Source organism: Tamandua tetradactyla, chromosome 8, assembly GCF_023851605.1.
Source record: "Tamandua tetradactyla isolate mTamTet1 chromosome 8, mTamTet1.pri, whole genome shotgun sequence".
Taxonomy (NCBI): Eukaryota; Metazoa; Chordata; class Mammalia; order Pilosa; family Myrmecophagidae; genus Tamandua; species Tamandua tetradactyla.
The window spans coordinates 41,978,145-41,999,611 of NC_135334.1; the positions used below are offsets into that span (position 1 = coordinate 41,978,145).

The following is a 21,467-nucleotide window of genomic DNA, read 5'->3' on the forward strand; positions in this document are numbered from 1 at the left end:
AGCTAAATGAACTCCAGAGTAAATTCAAATAGGCCTTCCCAAGACACATAGTAATCAGTCTGTCAAATGCTGAAGGGAAGGAGAAAATTCTGAAAAAAGCAAGAGAAAAACAATCTACTACATACAAGTGAAACCATATAAGACCAAGTTTAAACTACTCAACTGGTAGCATGGAGGCAAGAAGGCAGTGGTATGATATATTTAAGATCCCTTGTACTCAGCCATACTGTCTTTGAAAACTGAGAGAGAGATTACAATTTTCACAGACAAACAAATCCTGAAAGAATGTGTCAACATGAGACCAGGGCTACAAGAAATACTAAAGGGAGTTCTGCCAGTCGAGGAAAAAAAGACAGGAGAGGAAGGCCTAGGAAGGCACAGAATTAAGAGTATCAGTAAGGGTAACTTAAAAGATAAAAAGAGAGAGAGAGGGAAAAGAATACTTAGATCTGACAAATAAAAAAAAAAATAAGGTGGTGGATTTAAGAAACACCTTTTCAATAATAACTTCGAATGTTAATGGACTAAACTAACCAATTATAAGCCATATGCTGCTTACAAGAGACACATCTTAGACACAAGGATACAAATAGATTGAAAGTGAAAGGATGGAAAAAGGTTTTCCATGCAAGCTGTAACCAAAAGAAAGCAGGAGTAGCTATATTAATATCAGACAAAACAGACTTTAAATGTAAAGACATAATAGGAGACAAAGAAGGGAGACTATATATTAATTAAAGGGACAATTCACCAAGAAAATATAACAATCATAAATGTATATGCTCCCAATCAAAGAGTTAAAATATACATGAGACAGACATTGGCAAAACTGAAGGGAGTGATAGATGTTTCAACAATAATAGTAGGAGATTTCAATACACCACTCTCCTCTATAGATAGAACAACCAGACAGAAGATCAACAAGGAAACAGAGAAGTTAAATAACTTGCTAAATGAAGTAAACCTAACAGACATATATAGCTCATTGCACCCCAAAACACAAGGATATACATTCTTCCCTAGTGCTCATGGAACATTCTCCAGGATAGATCATAGGTTGGGGCATAAAATAGGTCTTTATAAATTTAAAACATTGAAACTATTCAAAGCACTTTCTCTGATCACAAAAGAATAAAGCTGGATCTCAAGAACCGCCAAAGAACACGAACATTCACAAATATACGGAGATTATATAACACACTTTTAAACAATCACTGGGTGAAAGAAGAAATTGTTAGAGAAATCGGTAGCTATCTAGAAATGAATGAAAATGAGAATACAACTTATCAGAACTCGTGGATGCAACAGAGCCTGTGCTGAGAAGGAAACTCATTGCCCTAAATGCCTACATTAAAAAAAAAAAAAGAAAGACCAAAAATTGAGGACTTAACTGCTCACCTGGAGGCACTAGAGAAAGAACAGCAAACTAACCTCAAAGCAAACAGAATAAGAGAAATAACAAAGATTAAAGCAGAGTTAAATGAATGGGAGAACAAAAGAATAAAAAGAATCAATAAAACCAGAAATTGGCTATTTGAGAAAGTCAATAAAATTGATGGGCCACTAACAAGACTGTCAAAGAAAAGAAGGGAGAGAATGTAAGTAAACAAAATCAGAAATGAGAAGGGGTGCGTTACCACAGACCCTGAAGAAATAAAAGAAATCACAAGAGGATACTATGAACAACTATATGCCAAGAAAGTAGACAACTTAGATGAAATGGACAAATTTCTGGAAACACACAAAGAAGTTACACTGACTCAGGAAGAAATAGTAGATCTCAAAAACCCAACCACGAGTAAAGAGATTCAATCAGTCATCAAATTTCTTCCTACAAAGAAAAGCCCAGGGCCAGATGGCTTCACAGGGAAATATTACCAAACATTCCAAAAAGAACTAACAACAATCCTGCTCAAACTTTTCCAAAAGAGTTGAGGAAGAAGGAACTCAACCTAATTCATTTTATGAAGCATCTAAAATGAACCTATTTTAGAAGGAACTCTACCTAGTTCATTTTAATATCAAAACCAGGTAAAGATGCTAGAAGAAAGAAAACTACAGGCCAATCTACCTAATGAAAGTGCTGTAAAAATTCTCAACAAAACATTAGCAAATCGAACTCAACAAATTAAGAGTTATATACCACCACCAAGTGGGGTTTATACTAGGAATGCAAGGATGGTGTGACACAAGAAAATCCATTAACGTAATACAGTACATGAACAAATTGCATGATCATTGCAATTAATGCTGAAAAAGCATTTGACAAAATTCAACAATCTTTTCTGATTACAAAAACACTCCAAAAGATAGGAACCAATGGTAACTACCTCAATATGATAAAGAGAGTATGTGAAAAACCTATAGCCAGCATTGTATTCAATGGAAAGACTAAAAGTTTTCCTCTAAGATCACAAATGAGACAAGCATGCCCCTGTCACCACAATTATTCAACATTGCGCTAGAAGTTCTAGCTAGAGCAATCAGGCAAGACAAAGAAATAAAAGGCATCCAAACTGGAAAAGAAGAAGTAAAACTTTAATTATTTGCAGAAGATATGATACTATACTTGGAAGATCCTGAGAAATCTACAGCAAAGTTACTTGAGCTAGTAAATTCAGCAAGGTGATGGGATATAAAATTAATTTGCAAAATTCAGTAACATTTCTATATACAAGCAATGACCTAACTGAGGAGTTAGTTAAGGAAAAAATTCCATCCAAAATAGCAACTAAAAAATCAAGAACATAGGAATGAACTTAACTAGGAAAGTAAAGGACTTTTACACAGACAACTATATAACACTGCTAAAACAAATTGAAGATCTAAATAGGTGGAAAGACATTCCCTGCACATGGGTAGGAAGGCTAAACATAGTTCAGACTTCAATTCTACCCAAATTGATCTACAGATTCAGCACAGTACCAATCAAAATTCCAACAACCTACTTTGAAGACTTGGAAAAGCTAACTACCAAATTCATCTGGAAGGCAAAGTGACCCCAAATAGCTAAAAGCATCCTAAAAAAGAAGAACAAAGTGGGAGGATTAAAACTCCCTGACTTTAAAACCTATCATAAAGCCACAATGGTCAAAACAGCCTGGAATTGGCATAAAGACAGAAGCACTGACCAATGGAATCAAATCCAGAGTACAGAAATAGACCACCAAATCTATGGTCAACCGATTTTTGACAAGGTCCCCAAATCCTCTGAACTTCAACAAAATAGTCTTTTCAATCCCTGAGCATGGAAGAACTGGATGGCAATCACCAAAAGAATGAAATAGGATTCCTATCTTACACCCTACACAAACATTAACTCAAAGTGGATCAAACACCTAAATATAATAACTAGCACCATAAAGCTTATAGAACATATAGGGAAACATCGTCAAGACCTAGTAACAGGAGGGAGCTTCCTAAACTTTACATCTAAAGCACAACAACAACAAGAAAAATAGACAAATGGGAGCTCCTCAAAATCAAATGCTTCTAAATCTCAAAAGACTTTGTAAAAAAGGTGAAGAGGCAGCCAACTCAATGGGAGAAAATATTTGGAAATCACATATTGGACAAACTTTGATATCTTGTACACACAAATCATACAACTCAGCCACAAAAGAACAAACATCCTAATTATAAAAGGGGCTAAAGATATGAATAGGCATTTTTCTGAAGAGCAAATACAGATGGCTCAAAAGCACATGAAGAGATGCTCATTTTCATTGGCTATAAGGGAAATGCAGATCAAGACTACAATGAGATACCACCTCACACCTATAAGAACAGCTGCTATTAAACAAATAGAAAACGATAAATGTTGGAGAGGAGTGGAGAAACTGGGACATTCAGGTACTGCTGGTGGGAATGTATAATGGTGCAACCACTATGGAAGACTGTTTAGCGATTCCTTAGGAAACTATATATCAAGTTACCTTTGATCCGGCAATAGCACTACTTGATATATACCCAGAAGAGCTGAAAGCGATGGCACAAACAGACATTTGCACACCCAGTTCATAGCAGCATATTCATAATCGCCAAAAGATGGAAACAAACCAAGGCCCATCAACAGACAACTGGATTAGCAAAATGTGATATATACACATGATGGAATATTATACAGCATTAAGACAAAATGACGCCCTGAAGCATATGACAAGATGGATGAGCCTTGAGGACATAATGCTGAATGAAGTTAGCCAGATACAAATGGACAGATACTATATGATTTCACTTTATGACCATGGTAAAGGTATAACCAGAGGCTTATAATACAGAATATAGGGGACTCAGAGATACACAGAAGCTAGAGATGGGTCAACAGGTAGCTAATGAGGTTGAACTCCAATGTAAGGGAATAGGCAGAAGTGAAGGTGGTTCTCTAGTGGGTCTAGAAGTAGCATTACCATATTGAAAATGAACAAGATTGAAAGGGGTTGTATAGACCCTCGTGTCCCACTGATTAACGCTAGAAATAGGAATCAGTTCTTGCAAGAACTACTTCAAAGGTATTATTCGTTTACAAAGAGTGTTTAGGTCCAGGGTACAGGGGAAAACTGCTATTGCATGCTATGGGCTCTGTTTAAAAGGAAACCATCAGCACAACCACAGCAACAGCAGAGGTAAACAAGGGGGTGAGGGACAAGAGTTAAGGGGAGGTTTAGATTTCCTATTTGGTGAGGCTGTGTTTATTGGTTTTCTTTCTCTTGGGAACAATGAAATCATCTACAATTGAGAGTGTTGATGGATTGTGGACTTTGGGCACTATACAAGATCCCTAATGAATACATGTAGCTGAAGCACTGACTGAGTAGACTGGCGAATGATGGTGTATACTTATGCATGAATGTTGTGCTGCTACAAAAAAGGAATGCAGCCGTGTAGCAATAATGATGTGAATGAATTGTGGGACTTTTGGTAAGGCAAAATAAGCCAGAAACAAAAGAACAACAATGCTATGGTCTCCTTTAGAAAATGCATACAAGAAAGCAGGGGCCTAGATTGTAAGCTTTTATAAGCAGACAAATTTAGTTCTGAGTGGTGATTTTTATTTCTGGATTTTGAGAGGCTGTTTTATATATATATATGTGCGTGTATGTATACGTATATAATTGTATGCAATTATGTATAAATGCATACAATGTGTATATAATTGTATTGTTGGGCCTATACCATACAGAAATATGTTCTTTTTGAGAATAATAGGACAAAGGAGAAAGGTGAGAGCAAATACATCTTGGAATAAGGAAGTGATGATAGATAACAGAAGCAAATGAAGAGGACAATAAATGGTAAATATGAAAGTTAACATAACCAACTTTATAAATACTTCTCTTAGCTCCTTCAATAAATGCAAAATTATATAAAGTAATAATTATGGCAATGAATTACTGTTTTGTAACATACTTCATGTTACACATATGGAACATGTGTATCAATAATAGCAAAATAGAGGGCAACAGGCTATAGAGCCATGAAGGGATAATGTCTCTATATCTCATTGGAAATAAGTTAGCATAACTCTGAAATAGATTCTGAAAAACTGAGATATATATGGTAAACACTAGAGCAACCACTAAAAAATAATTCATATACTGTTAAAAAATTAAATGAATGTTATAGCAGAAAATATTCATTTGCGCAAAAGAAAGCAGTAAAGGAGGAATAGAGGAACAAAAAAAAAGGTAGAATATAAAAAAAAATAAATGACAGGCTTAAATCCAACAACATGAACAATATTAAAGGTGAATGGACTAAAAAATACAATCACAAGGCAAGGATTATCAGGCCATATTTTAAAAGACCCCACTATATGTTGTCTATGGACTTTAGGTTTAAAAATACAAAGAAATTGAAAATAAGAAGGCTAGAAAACGATGTATCTTGCAAACAACAACCATAAGTAAACTGACATGGCTTTATTAATATCAGACAAAGAAATTTTAAAATGAAAAAATGTTACTTGAGATAAAGAAAAACATTGTATTGATAAAGGGTTAATCTATCAAGAAGATAGAGTATATACATATATAATGTATCACACATGCGATAAAGGATTAATCAGGAAGATAGAGTATATATACACACATATATATCATATATGCATTAACCAGAGTTCCAAACCAAAGTGATGTGCTTCCAAGTATGTCTACCAAACAGAACCAAGAGTTTTGTTTAGTTTCACAAATTCACTACATTAGGGACTATTCTACTGAGTATTATGGATAGAGAAATAAAATGTTAAATTCATATAAAAATATCTTAGGGTGATAAATTTAACACCAACAGCAAATATCCATCTTTGAGGTCCATCTTTGAGGTAAATGAAAAAAAATTTCATTTACAAGGAATCAATTTCATGTTTTACTTTGCCTGAAACAGAAATCTGATAAATATTTTAATATATAGACAAGTCCCTGTAAAATGTAATTTGAAAAAGTTGTAAGTAATATCACTTTTACATTATTTAACATTACACACATTATTAATAACATATATGATATAATAATTAATATCACTTCTAATTATTTACAATTAGAGACAGAGAGACCAATTTGTTTTAAAGACAAAGGAAAGGATTATCAGAGAGGAAGCAATGATCTATACCATATCACAGAGCTAATTAATGGGATCAAAGAGGTGAGATTTAGAATCAACCTTTAACTTTTAAAATCCCAATCCAGGTCACAGGTCTTAGATTCTTCAATTCCCTTTTTCTTTTTCTGCAGCCATAGACAGTCCCCAGAAAACAACAGCGATTAGGTGATTGAAGTTTACATAAGTAGATCATTGGTGACCTGGGCACACATTCAACAGCTGCTGCTCTTTCAGTGGGACTTTTGGTTTAAGAAAGGAGCCAGAAATGGTGGTAGAGGCCCAGTCATGAACATTTCAGGCCTCCCTAGTGACCAGATAGTCTCCCTGCTATTCTCTGGGTCACAGCCACACATATTCTCTTAATGGCAGAACCTTGTCTTAAGATAATATCACAGTTAATTAGCAAAAATATTCTCTGTGATACTCATGTAGCTTACAAAAGCACATTCACAAAGGCCTTACTAGAAAATCCAGCAAGAAACTGCCCAATAAATACACTGTGGTTAAATTTCATGAAGAGCTCAAAGAATTCAAACACAATTCAAGATTTATTCTGACTGAGGATGGTAAATCTTCATTCATTAGCTAAAGAGCTGTTGCTAAAGGGCAATAGTTAATGCGTTTGAAATGATGCCATTCCTAGTGGATTTACTTTTTATTTTGGAGGGAGGGGGGATTCATATTATGCCAATTTTTCAAGTAAGCTAAGACATATTAATATGTTTATGCAGGATTATTTCAAATGTGCATGGCTTAGAATACCACAAATTGGGTTATTACTTGTAGTAAATAAAGAAGGATTACTCATTTGATTGTGAACCTTGGTACTCATTAAAGTGTAAAATGCCCCTATTTCTAAACAGGGCTGTAAGGGAATTGTTAAGTAAGTTTAAAATCTGCATTTGGACTTCTGTTTCCAGCACATGGCAAAAAAAATTGCTGGCTTAAATATGTATTATATGTGTGTGTGGTTTTTGTCTAGCTTTCTCAGTCTCTCTCTAGAAAGAGCAACCTATCTCTTTATCATTCCCTTTCTGCCTCTATCATTCACATATATGTATATATGCATATTTCTGTGCATCCAGAGACAGAGACAGATATTTAAGTACATTAGTAGGAAAGTCAGAAAAATTTTCAGAGACCATAAAAAACTATGAAAAGGAAGCCAACACTGGAGAGGTAGCCTGACCACGGGAGTCCGTTGACCCTGGAAGTAGAGAATGATGGTCTTCAAACATGATGCTTACAGTGCACTTAAGAAAATTTGGAAAATACTATACACTCCTTCATGCATTTTCAAGTTGACATCTAAGTCTTATATCAATAGTTAATAGCTGCAAAGGGCAGAATTGTTTACATATTGTAAACACACCTAATTACACACAAACACATACAGATACATCTTGAAAAACAAATCACACTACACATCATTTTTAAGCACATTCAGTGGACTCTAACATTGACAGCAATGTTACAGCACCATCATATACTTTAAAGATATGAACAGGCTGAACAAGTAGATATATGAACAATATAAATTAGAGAATTACTTGACCAGGTGCTTTATTAAGATGTCCAGCATCTCTCTGTTTTTCTCTGGTAATCTGTGAACCAATGCATGTACAGCTTCTACCCGATAGTTCTGGTCATCAGATTCTGTAGTAAAAAAAAAAAAAATCAATGCTCAAGTTTTAATTGCATTAAAATATGCACATAAACATTTACAAACTAACCCTCAATGACACACCCACCACCCATGTTTTATAAGTAGTTTCATGTGGTAGGTATTTAACCCTAGCATTCCCTAAAGCTTAGAGCAGCTGAGCAGCTTGCTCGTGGTCATAAGGTTAGTACATGGAAGAGCCATTCAAAACCAATTCTATATAATCCAGACCTGTGCTCTCAAAAACACTGTACTTCCACACAACCAAGACTCGTCATCTGCAAGGATAGAATCAAACCTTTAATAGTGTGAGAGATCACAGAAACTGTTGCCACGTGCCTCTCATACACATTGCACAATACACATTAATAAACATATAAATACGTTACCTTAATTGATAGCTCCTAACAGTCCTATGAAATAAGCATTTGTCTCCTTATTTAACAAATTAGAAAGATGGTGAGTTGAGAGTGACTTTTTCTGAAGAGTCAGTATTATTAAGTAAATACAGGTCCAGTAGGTTTTTATGCACTCCCATGACTGTTAAGAATGGAAAATCTGAAAAGCAAGAAATCATGCAAAGCAAAGACCAGCCTGCCAGGCAAAAGCCAAAATGCTAACTTGTCTGCCAGGGAATTCTCTATTTAACATTCTTTCATACATTAGACAAATTCTGGGGTGATTGCTCATGCTGCCAAGCCCTTTTTCTGGAAAGTGCCCCAAATCATATGGTTTATATAACGGGACCACCATTTCTTCCAGCACCGCGATGAAGATAAGTGTAACAAAGAGCATGACGCAAGTCTGGGCCAAACACTAAGAGTTGAAATGAAGACATCAAAGCTTTGATCTGTCCACTAGACATGTGAAAAGGTAGATTATTCAAAATCAGGGCTGGGATTTCAAATGTATCCCAAAGCCAAGAAAATCTGAATGGAAAGGGAGACAAGAGTGAGGCGCATATGCAGAAAAGAACAGATAAGAGACCCTCCAAAAAGAGCAGGGAGAAAATTTCAGTTCAGTTTCCAGCTCCTAGGTGCAGGCCCTTGGAAAGCCTGACTATTCCTTGCCAAGGAATTTTGTGAGACAAATCTTAGTGTTTGAATAACTTTCTCTTTTTAATGAACTGGATTCCTGTTTTCTGAAACTAAATATCTTCAATTAATTAATTTAACATCTAGAAAATGGGGCCATCCTTGACCCAGACAGTAGACTGAATTCTTGATGTAACGATACATTTAAATATCACAGGAGTCTCACTATTGGAATCTACCATTCATAAGCTGATAAATATTGCCTTAGAGCACCACCATAACCTGGTTCTTTCTCCTGGATCCACCATGTCAGTGAATGGTACCCTTATCCACACAGCTGACAGCCAGGGTATTATTCTTGACTCTTCCCTTTGCCTCATCTCACACATCCAGTTAGTCATCAAGTCCTGTTGTATCTATTTCAAAATCTCTCTCAAACCCAACCCTTCTTCTCTGTTCCCACAGCGAGACACCTTTTGCTGGACCACTGCACTGATTTCTTAACCCATCTTCCTGACTGTAACCTCAGCCCTTCCTTTCCAGCCTCCATACTGCTGCTCCACAAAGCTCCACTGTACTAAACCTGGCCATCCAATTGTTTAAAACTCATCAATGCCTTTCTAATACGTATAAGAGAATCCAAGGTCCCAGTTTACAAACAACATCCTCTGTGATATGGTGTCCTTCTTCCTGCCTTTCCCCATCTCTCTCTCAGCCTCTATGCTCCAGACTCAAGAAACTATTTGAAAATTCCTGAACTAAGCCAAAATTTCATTATTCTATGTTTTGTTTTGTTTTTTTTATCTTAATAGTGTTCCTGTCTAGGATATACAAAATCTGAAGCCTACCCAAGTCCGGTTCTTTATATTTCAACACTGGTCCAAATACTCCTTCTCTTTGCTTCAGTAGATTAATCACTCCCTCTTTTGTAGTCTCACTATAACCTGAAGGTGTTTAGCTCCCAGAACCTATAATACTTCAAGATTAGACTGTGTGACAGAGGACAGAGCCAGAACAAAAGTTACAGGAGGGTATTTCAGTTCAAATTGAGGTTGAGCTTTCTGATAAAATCTCAGATTGTTTCTACGTATGCAGCTAGATTCCCTCTGAAAAAGGTAGAAGGACAAGGTTTGTGATCTTCAGAGATATTCCCATCAAAAAATTTTACTTCGATAGATGTATTCTAAAATTTGATTGTAGTAGGGGCTGTATTTATCAAAAACTCACCAAACTATACACTTAAAATGAAGTGAATTTTATGGTACATAAATTATAACTTAATTCAGTTGTAAAAAAAAAATAAGTTGCTCAATAGCAGTAAGGAATTGGGAAGTGTACCCTGGCATATATTTCATCCTGAAGGAATTTTTGAGCAGAATAAAATTTGTATAAGTGAGATTTTTCAAACGAGATTACCAATTTCATAAACTATTTAATTTCTTAAACAAATTTCTTAAAACTACAACTTCTACCATACCTAATGTTACAATTGAAAAAACCTATAGAAGGAGAAATAGAAGCAATGGTGGCAAGATCTTCTAAATAAAAATACTAGAGAATGTCAGAAAAGTATATACACATATATACACAGTAATGAGTAATAGCACTGTTTACCACAGAAGTAAACAGAGGAAAGGAAAAACAAAACCTATGACCACATAGTTTTTGATACATAGTATCAAAACAACAAGTTCACTGAGTCATTTTAGCTAAGTGGCTCAAACACCAGATGTTACAGAAAAAATTTCTGTAAGAAAGGTTTCTGGGTTAAAAGAAAATATCTGACTTATAGCACTGGTTTTGCCCTAAATTTACTAGTCACTTGCCTGTTCTGGGTTCTAATTTCCTAGCTGATAAAATGAGAGTTGGATTATATAGTCCCTACAGTCTTGTCCATCTCACTAAGAGTTCTATGAACAGAATGTTCAGTGGAGTACTTTTAGGAGAAAGCGAAGAATAGGTACTTACAAGATCATGTGGTCAGTCATGTATGCCAGATTGAAAATCAAGGTCACCCAACATTATCTGACACTTTTATCAGCAGACAACATTTCCTGTGGCATTACAATGTATGGCAGTAAACAAATTAAGCCGATTTCTTTCTTGCATTATGGAAAATACTCTTGTTACGGTCACTGCTCATACATCCTAACAATGAAACGTCAACTTCTAATTGTTACAGGTAATTGTGATGGGTTCAGATGGCGATCTTGCTCTTTAGCCCTAATGGTTTAGAAGTATATATTTCTAACTTCTTATGTTACACCATTCTCATTGTCTCTCCACCTTCTGTTTTTCAATTAAGCCATCTATTCATATCACATTATGGCAATGACAGATCTCAAGAAATGATAATAAATATAAGATTATAACAAGTAAATACGAATATTGAGAAAAGTGGATTGATCTGCTATTAGCAATTACTGCTAATTTGTTGCCTGCCAAAAATATTTGACTTTTCTTCACAGATTTAGGGATACAGCATTTGAGCACATTTGGTAGTAGGTCTGCATGAAGGTGTGTATTTATAGCCTTGCCTAATTATAAAGTTGCTTTATTAAGAAACTGACATTTATCCATCAAGTAAAATGAAATTACAACAATGCCTCAGAGTGCTTTCTAAGAAAAATGACGTGTCATTCTAATGCTCTAAAAATTTTGTTTTATAGGCCACTTTGCCAAAATATACATATTCAGTAAAGCAGAAGCAGGAGACTGATGAACTGATGTCAAAATTAATTTCTACAAAGGCAGAGTTATCTATAAGGTGCTATGAAGAGACAAAATATTTTACTTCACTCTGTAATTTATTTGCTACTTTAGATAAAAACATACAGTTGGCTATTAAATATCAGAATGGCACCTTCTTAAACAATACTAAATGGCTTAAAGGTATATGGTTAAGTAATAGAACAGAAAATTACAACAGTTATAATACATCCAATGCAAGTATACTTACTAACAGCAACAATAAAATCTTTGTGCAACTTATAAGTCATCAGTGGTTCTGCAAGACACCTAAAAGGGAGCACATATTAGAACAGCAGTATCATTTTTAACTCTGAACTTCCAGTGCATTTTTACTAAATAGGTGATTTGGCAGTAGCCCAAGTCACAGAGGTTCCAGGCAGCCCCAAACCCAGGCCTTAAAGGCTGCATGACCCCACAGCACTTCTTTCTACAAAAATATTAAAGGGAAGGCTGGGAGACTTTCTTTTTTCCTTTTTTTAAAACTTTTTGTGAGAACTACTGAACCATGGGAACAAAATTCCTCTCAGTTATGAGGAAAAGCTAAAGGGAAAAAACTTTCAATTTTAACTTAATTTAAAGAACTACATGAAAACCCCACAAGGTTAATAATAGAAAACAGAAGATAAGTTATCATAAAATATTATAGTCCTTTAGGCTATTGGGGAAATACTAACACAAGTTCCAGAACAATACATGTAATAATAAATACAAACCTTGTTCCTTCTCACCAAAAAGTGAAGGAAGTGAATCACTGAGAGAAACCCGTGCCCAAAGGTCCCATGAGACCCTGTGGTCACCGCCCACGGAGGTGAGTGTGAGATCACACCTAAAGTACTTAAATCCTCCTCACCTGAGGTAGTTTTTCAGTCCGCTTGTTATCGTCTTATTGTCCCACAGTTCAATATCAATGTCAATATCAGGAGGGGATTTGGGAGCTGCAAAAAATAAAGCACGAAGTTTAAAGGTACAGCTCAAAACACAATTCACATCATTAAGAAAACATAAATGGGTCAAAAGAGAAAGGCATTTACTTCTTAGGATGCTAACAGGACTAACTTTTGGATTGCTGTTTGTGGGATCTGGTGTAAAGTTTGCTTGGACACTACACCACAAAGAGGTGTGGGGGACCCAATTACTAACATCACAGAGGGCCCCCTGTGTGCCCGACATGCTTCTAAGTACTTCGTAACTCTAAAAACACGATTATTATCCCAATTTCATAAGTGAGGAGACTAAGGCACAGAGAGATCAAGCAAATTGCCAGAGGTCACAAAACTTGTAAGTGGCCAAGCTGGGATTCCAAGTCAGGCAATCTAACTCGAGCATTCACACTCTTGCTACATGAAACTACACTGTACCTCCAGTTAATAAAGGAATCCTTGAGAAAAATGTCTGACATAAAAACACGCCACCTCAAATTCCAATTGTTCAGTTGAACAGTAAAAAGTGAATACAAATATTAATTTTAAATATTACTTGGAAATACTCAAGAATAAACAACAGTGTATATTTCAAAGAAACCTATGGTAAGGATTACATAGAAGAAAATACAGAGATTACTTAAGTGATCTGCTTCGTTCAAAACTTACAAAATGTGGTGTTCATGAGTTTCTGAACTTTGGAGTTCACTCCTCCTATTCGGTAGAGGCCTAAAATGGTGATGCCTAATGGGAAAGAAAATCAGACACAGAACAAATGGCTTGTGATACAGCTTTCCAAGTACAGAATAATAAGTCACATATATGCCTATATAGAATGTGAAAGTACTTATCCAATTTTGTAGTCTACCCTGGAAATATCAATAAGACATTTCCTCAGATCAGACACCAAACAGTGATTTGCAAGTCTCTGAACATCTTCAAAGGAAAAAAAGTACACTTGCCTATTCTAACTTACTTGAATATAAAAATGTGTCAAAGATGGGAAAGACTCATCAGCATGCCTCATGCTTCATTTCTTCAGAGTCAGGGAGCCCTGCATGTTGAAGCAGGTCCTCTCAGGATCTAACCTACTGCCTGGGGCTTGTGAGAACCGCTTCATCTCAGAGGATCTATGGACTCCAGCACCAAGGCTTCTAACCCCAATGCAAAATGCCTTCCATATAATGACCACCAATTGAGTGCCAAGGATTGCTCAGCTAGGGGCTGAACTTGAATTAAACTGTCTCATTCACTCCTTACAACAGTCCTATGGCATTTTAATCTTCACTTTCAAAGTAGGAAAATAGATTCAGAATTTAAGGAACCTGTTTAACGCCTAAAAACTTCTAAGTGGCAGCACTAATATTTGATGCTAAATTAGTAGAACTGGAAAGCACAATACAAGTTTTGCTTAAGACAAGTTTCCCTGGAGGTGAAAAGAATTTAGCAGGCAACTGGAATGGGTTTCAGGTAAGAAGGCATGATAACAAGAAAGAGGAAAGGAACTCACTATAGGAAATAATACAGGGAAAGACAAAAGACAACCCTTAGGAATCTTACTCACTCCCCGATGCTTTAAAAAAAAAAAACAAATTAAAGAGGTATTCACAATAATAAATAATACACAGCCCAACATTAAGAAGTGTGGCTATATTAGGAAAAATCATGAAAAAATATAAAATGTGTACAGTATGATTTTTTTAATTGAAGTTCAAAATACAGCTATATATTTATATGATTGTTAAAATGAATCTCTTGCCTTAATGACTAAACATTCTTATTTACTATATAAACTCTGAGGTTGAACTCTTATTTCAACATATACAACAGCCTCTCAGAGAGGCTCTTAGGTAAGAACGGAACATTTGACAGCGATGATGTACCAATCAGGCAATACTTGCCTCTTGTTTCCACAGCTTGAATGCATTTTCTCACAAAGTTGAACCCTGCTTCATTTAAGTACACTGAAAATAAAAGAAAGTCACATTTATAATTTGTGCTGAACTTACATACCTCTTCAGGTGGTTCTGTTGAGTCATCACACATAGTAGTTGTCCTTGAATTTATCAAATATTTTGGTTAGAGTCTGAATTTTCATTTTTGGGTGGAAGTGGAAGGAGGAGTAACCCACCAAAGTTACTACATCAATGTGCTTATTTAGAAGCACAGATCCTTCAGAAAAATGTAAATGTTACAGTGATCCCATCCAATTTTCTTACAATTTGCAATTATCCTACACTACATTGTTTTCCAGATGATAAATGCAATAAGAATATATTTTTACTGTGTGTTTGAGCATTACCCTACAAAGCCTTTTATATATTCTTTCCTATAGCATTCTCAAAACATCATTATGAGGTGGATAGAGAGATTTGCAATCTTAAAATGATCCACTGGCTTGCCCAAAACTTCACTTTATTCTGTTCTAAGCTCTGGGCAGAAAGTTAACTCAGATCTCCTGCTCTCAAGACTGAGTCTCTTTCCTTGGCATGTTGCTATCATATTCAAAATAACTCAGAATATGCTTAGTCAGTCCACTAAAAAAAAACCCTGAAAGATCTTAAACTTTATAATAGCAATTTATTTTATTGTTGTTTGCTAGACTTTCTTTAAAACTGTTCTAATTTTGCTTTTTTAAGACTTGTCAGTCAGATAAAAGATTACTTGTTTAAGAAATAGCCTTCAATTTAATGATACTCTATAAAGTCTAGAAAAAAAGTCAAATTATATTTTACTTAGAATATTTTAAATCTTTCAAAATTTTTATCACATTTGGTAGAGATATGATATTTCCAATGCTCCCAGATAAAAATAATAAAGATGTTAAATTAACCACAAACAGACCCATAGACCAAAAAAAAAAAAAAAAAGGATGTCAACAACAGTGTAAAAACTTTGAAGAAACAGTAGAAATAAACAAAAAACAGTGAAATTAAATTGACTGAGAGAAAATTTTGTAAACTCTGTGGGCCAAAACACTGGAGGTAATGAGACAGAAGGATATGCATTATGTGTTGTTGGGTTAAAAAAAAAAGTAATCCACAGTATAGCATACTTCTCTAAAATATGAAATCTGAAGGCATGTGTGCTTCTATTTGTCTAGAAAAACTCTAGAAAGAGTCCCACAAAGAGATGATAAGGAAAATAAGGGCAGGAAGTAGAGACTCTTTTATTCACTAGATTTCTGAACTGACATTTTTAAAAAATCAAATAATACTTTTGAAATGAAAAAAAAATTTTTAAAACTGATTTAACCATATCAAAATGACAAAATATATGTATTGCCACCAGCTGGAATAAGTTCATTTATCTCTGTCTCCAGTGCCCCAGGTCAGGCGATCAGGACTCAGTGTTTCAGGTGAACTCAGCACGTAAGAATGAAGGATGCAGTGATTTTTCTTTTATAAGACACTAAGTAGTCTTAGAATAAAATAGTGGCCAGCGAAAATACTGCCCATTAGAGTGCAGATGACTACCAACATGAATGAGTGTGGAACTCCTTTTGAACACTTATTTCCAATAACCCAAAATGCCAAGTACTAATCATGTATAGCTTCAACAATTTGCCCTGGCAAGAAAAAAATTAATTGAAGTAAAGCCAAGCCCATACATCTAGCTTTTCCATAACTGGAATTCCCTTTAGGCTCCTTGGCAATTAATGTAACAAAGACAGCAAAAAGCAATAGTGGTGGGGAGTGCTGGCAGTTGCCTTGAAGAATACTATATTCAACATTTTCTCTTGCTCAACCACCAGCTTCTACTGAGGTCTGAGGATGAAAAGAGAGCATGACTTAAGCACTCATCTCCATTGACTTGAGGTAAGATGGAGTCATCACAAGGAGTAGCATGCAGGTGGAAGTCAGGTGCCAAGACATTTTGGAAAGAAACATGAGCAATTTTCCAAAGTCATGAAGAGGTTACTATACTCAATTTGTCAATGCTAATGAGAGTTCAACTAAAATAGGTTCTTGTTATCTTTAAAAAAAAAAAAAAAAAGAAAGAAAGAAAAACTGGGAATCCCTTAGCATTCAAATGACCTGCAAAATGGGGAGGGTTATCACTAAATTCAATCAGTATAAAGGCTGATGATTTAGTGTAACTTTCCTTTAGTTTGAGGACAAGGTACTCTTGTTGCCACTGTAGAGAGGACATACTAGTGCTATACAGGGTAAGTCTGGAATGCAGACCCAGGGCACACGTCAAACCAGAAGAGACTGCCAATAAATGCGTATTGATGGGCAGGTTGTCAGCTACTGGTTTGTACCAGATTTGAGTTCAAGTATCTTCTCTGACGGCTCCTGTTTACAGGAGACACTCCCACCCCAACCCCTAAGCAGCTGCAAATCTCCCTGTTTTAGAGTCCACCAGAGGGATATTCAGAATACAGCCACCACCAAATTTCCAGGAATTAAAATTCTACAATACTAATGATACCTTTAGGGGTAGAAGCAGAAAACAGACTCACTTAAGGAACTTAATTTATTCAAACGTTAAGCGCAAAAAAATCAGCTTTTCCTCTGGAAACTATTTGGGAATAAAGCTTTTCTCCAAACCCGAACGGAGTTTCCATAAAGCAGCTTAGCAGCACAAAAGCTACTGATCTCCACAGAAGTCAAACAGCCAGGAGGAAAAGGAAAAGAATAGTCTCACATACAGCTAACAAAGCAAAAGTCCTTGTACCTTCAACTTCCGAGGACTTAAAAATCCAGCTAATTCTTAAAGATGTAATCTACTTGGCCTTACAGTACATTCTTAGGGTTGACAGAAAAAGCCACACTTGTGTTTATTTCTAACTCACTTTTCTAATCTGCCATTTCAGATTAAAATGCTTCTTATCACAAACAATTAATATCATGTGATATATGGCTTGAAAGAAATAGAAAAAGCAACAAGCACATTTAATAGTGCCCCTGATACCCACAGGATCTCTTCTCTTCGCCCTAAAGGATGCGCATCTTTGCCCTACAGCCCTATCCAAACTGCTCTTACCCCACTCTGCCCACAAAGAGCACTGGAGCTGTGACCCTCTTCCTGTGTCCTCTGTGATGGAAATAAAACTATGTTAGATCAAAGGACTGGGAGAGGATGCAGTGGAGGAGGAGGATATAATCTAGGGACATCTGAGAACTTCCAGAGCTAAACTATATCTAAACAGCAATACGAAGCTCAAAAATAATTGCGACAGATGGTGGCCACTGCCTAGTATAAGAATGAATTTAATTTTCCTGTTTATTGCTAGGAAAAAGACATTCCCTAAGCATATGTGTGTAAGTCACTGAAAAACACAGTGACAGAAACTAGAGCTGTTTGGGAATTATCTTCTGCCCAATCCCTTTAATTCTGCAGATGAGAATTAAGCCTTAGGTGACTCTGCCATTACAGGGCTAAATAGTGACTTTCATTAGAGGAAACATCAGTTGAGGATCAGGACTTCTGTTCACTTAGACACAAAATCTGGAATGAAGTGGGTGCATAATGGAAGATTTGTTGAACTGAAATGCTTGAGAAAGTCAGAACTATTTGCCTTTCACAATTCTGATTTTCTCCAGATCTAGGACAGAAAGACCAGCTAAAAAGCCATTATGCAAAATTCCTGTTTGAAGGTAGTCAAGGATCAGGGCAACAACAGAGAATGCCTAGAGGAAAAACAAACAAACAAACTAAACACTTGGGGGGAACATTTTTTGCCTTTGCTGCTGTTAACAACCAGAATCAAGATGGATGTCCTGGGTGAGAAAAGTTGTGCCAAGAAAGAATGGGTTCAAATGGCAGAATTATGAAGAACTACTGGTGAGCTAATCTTTAACAAAATATCTCCAATGCTATGTCTTGAGAAAAGTTTGGTTCTAATCTTAGTTAAATGCAATTTGTTTAATATTGATGAAGGATGTTACTATCTTCCAAGAAAATTTCCAAAGTCTTACAATTTCAAGAAAAGGATACTGTGGCATATTTGACAACCAGAGCATTCTGTAATTGACAAATGCTTTAGATTTCTCACTTGATGTCTTTTCATAAATATAATTCAAGCTTTCCTTCTAAATTAAATTCTACTCGCCCCATTTATGGCCTCCATATTCAGAAATGGTAAACTAAGAGTAGCCTACAAAGTAGAAAGAGTAGCCTACAAACCATGTGTCATGTTTGGCACGCAAAAAAATTTCATTGCTCTAAAGTTGCACTGCAGTTTGATTCTTCATTCATGGTATATGTTCTTGATGTATTCACATGAAGTCTTAGGCCCTATTTTAGGACAACAGATACATAGCTTTAGCATTTTCCAGTGAAAGCACAGGTTATGACTACTTCTAATGGCTGGCATTCAAAACTATCTTTTCCCTAAAGTTTCTATCTTACCATCCTAAATTTCATCTTTATCTTCAGCTGTTCAAAAACACAAAAACATTCTGTGCCAGTTTGAAAATACTACATACCCCAGATAAACCATGTTTTAATCCTCATCCAATCTTGTGGGGTCAGCCATTTCTTTTAATCCTGATTCAACATTGTAGGGTGGACATTTTGATTATATTATCTTCATGGAGATGCGGCATGTCCAACCGGGGGTGTGAACTTTTGATTAGATGAAGATGCAATCCCACCCGTTAAGAGTGGGTCTTGATTAGTTTACTAGAGTACTTTAAAACGGAGAACATTTTGAAGAAATCTCAGCTGCAGACACAAATGTGTGGAAGAGTCAATGCAGACACTTGGAGAGCAGAGTAACAAAGCCGACAGACCCAACACGAGACCAAAACGTTTGGAAATGCAGAGCCCAGTAGACATTACCATGTGTCTTCCCATGAGATGCTAAGCAAGCCAGAGCTTGGAGAGAGCAAAGGAAGCCAAGAGATGAAACCTAGTCCCAGAGAAGCCAAGAACCCCCACAGGAGACAGAGTCTGAAAACAACAGAGCCCAGGAGCAAGGAACCAGCAGATGCCAGCCCCGTGCCTTCCCAGATCATCTTCCTTGACCAAGGAATCTTTCTCTGGATGTCTTAGTTAGGACATATTTATGGGCTCAGAACTGTAAACTTGTAACTTATTAAAGTCTCTTTTTAAAAGCTGTTCCATTTCTGGTATATTGCTTTCTGGCAGCATTAGCAAGCTAATTACACATTACAAGCAAAACTGAGTTTCCAAAGGTGAACAAGAGTATGTAGGATGGACAATTCCATCTGAATTAAAAAGACGCCCCTTTCAAGGTAGCAAGAAATAAAGTATTGGTTTCAAGTAACAATTGTGAGAGCAGTTATACACTGAAATTGAAACAATGCCACTCTGGGCAGGATTCTAATGTCAAATTAAAAGGGTTCACGAGATCTCAAAAACAGGATGAGGTACAGAAAAGCGGAGGAGGGAATGTACATAAAGATATAAGCTGCCTCAAATTCTTAACATGAGGAGCTGCTTGTATGATGTATTTGAGATTAAGATTGAGGGCCAATAACTTCATTACTGGGATATAATTTTGGACTGAAAATTCTGAACACATCACTAGGAAGAAAACCGGACCCTGCTCTCCAGTAAATAACGTTGTAGACATGGAAAACCGTCAGGCTTTCAGATATTAAATCACTGTAAAAAACTTTATCCTGTAAAAATAACAGGTGAAAAGTCATGTAGCAAAGAGAAGAGGTGAAATTACAGTCTAAGAGTCAGTTTCATTAAAAAAAAAAAAAAAAATAGGCCTTGACGTAATAGGATTTTCTAAACTAAACACTTAAAAAATTAAAATTTGAGGCCCTAAGAAAGTCCTCCGGCCAGTTTAAGAGGCAGGTCATCTGGGGGACAGGCCCTTCATTATCTCTTGGGTTGAGGGATGTTTAGAAAGCCTTGCTCATATGAACTAACCTTCCAAGAAGTCCACCCCACAACTGCCAGAAGCTTAGCTCTTGAATCTGTTTTTCCTTCTATGTCTCTATAGTCAATATCTCTTTTATTCACATAATTTTTAAAAGAGGGCTATTCTGTTTGACTGAACAAATTTGCACCTGTAGGAATGGATGAAAAACAAACCATACCAAGCATAATTTTGGATAAGGCAGGTTTATAACACTGTAGCAAGACCTTTTGAAATCAAAATCATTATGCAATTTTGTGTGTAATCTGTTTAGAATACTTAAAATGCGTAAGGGATATTGATCTCTGGATTTATAAGTAGATTTACTAGACTGGAAGAGTTGTTAGGTGGTGAGGAAGAGTATAGTTGCCAGAATTGCAAATTTGTCTTATTAGAAGTAGTCAAAGAATGTAGGAGAACAAAATTTTATACTTTTGTAATTATAATTTGATGTGTCTAAAGAAACTTGATTGTTTAAAAGTATAAATGGGAAAATTTGATCTGTCAAATTTATGAAAACAAAATGTTAATCAGAAGCGAAAATGATTTTATAAAATTTATATTATAAATGTAAAAATTTTATTAAAAGCAGACAAAAAGACAGTTTAAGATCAAATAAACTTAAAAATCAACACTAAATGTTAGCAAAGCAAAAG

General features: G+C 35.8%; 1 protein-coding gene across 3 annotated transcripts in view; it reads right to left on the reverse strand.

Moving 5' to 3' along the window:
• ARHGAP42 (Rho GTPase activating protein 42) overlaps positions 1-21,467 on the reverse strand; it is a 323,631-nt gene that overhangs the window by 31,638 nt on the left and 270,526 nt on the right. For all 3 annotated transcript variants that reach the window (XM_077113175.1, XM_077113174.1, XM_077113176.1), the window contains 5 exons: positions 14,870-14,932; positions 13,638-13,712; positions 12,899-12,983; positions 12,257-12,315; positions 8,151-8,256 (listed from right to left, as the gene is read on the reverse strand). In XM_077113175.1, coding sequence (XP_076969290.1) covers positions 8,151-8,256; positions 12,257-12,315; positions 12,899-12,983; positions 13,638-13,712; positions 14,870-14,932 — 388 coding nt within the window. The remainder of the gene's footprint in view (positions 1-8,150; positions 8,257-12,256; positions 12,316-12,898; positions 12,984-13,637; positions 13,713-14,869; positions 14,933-21,467) is intronic.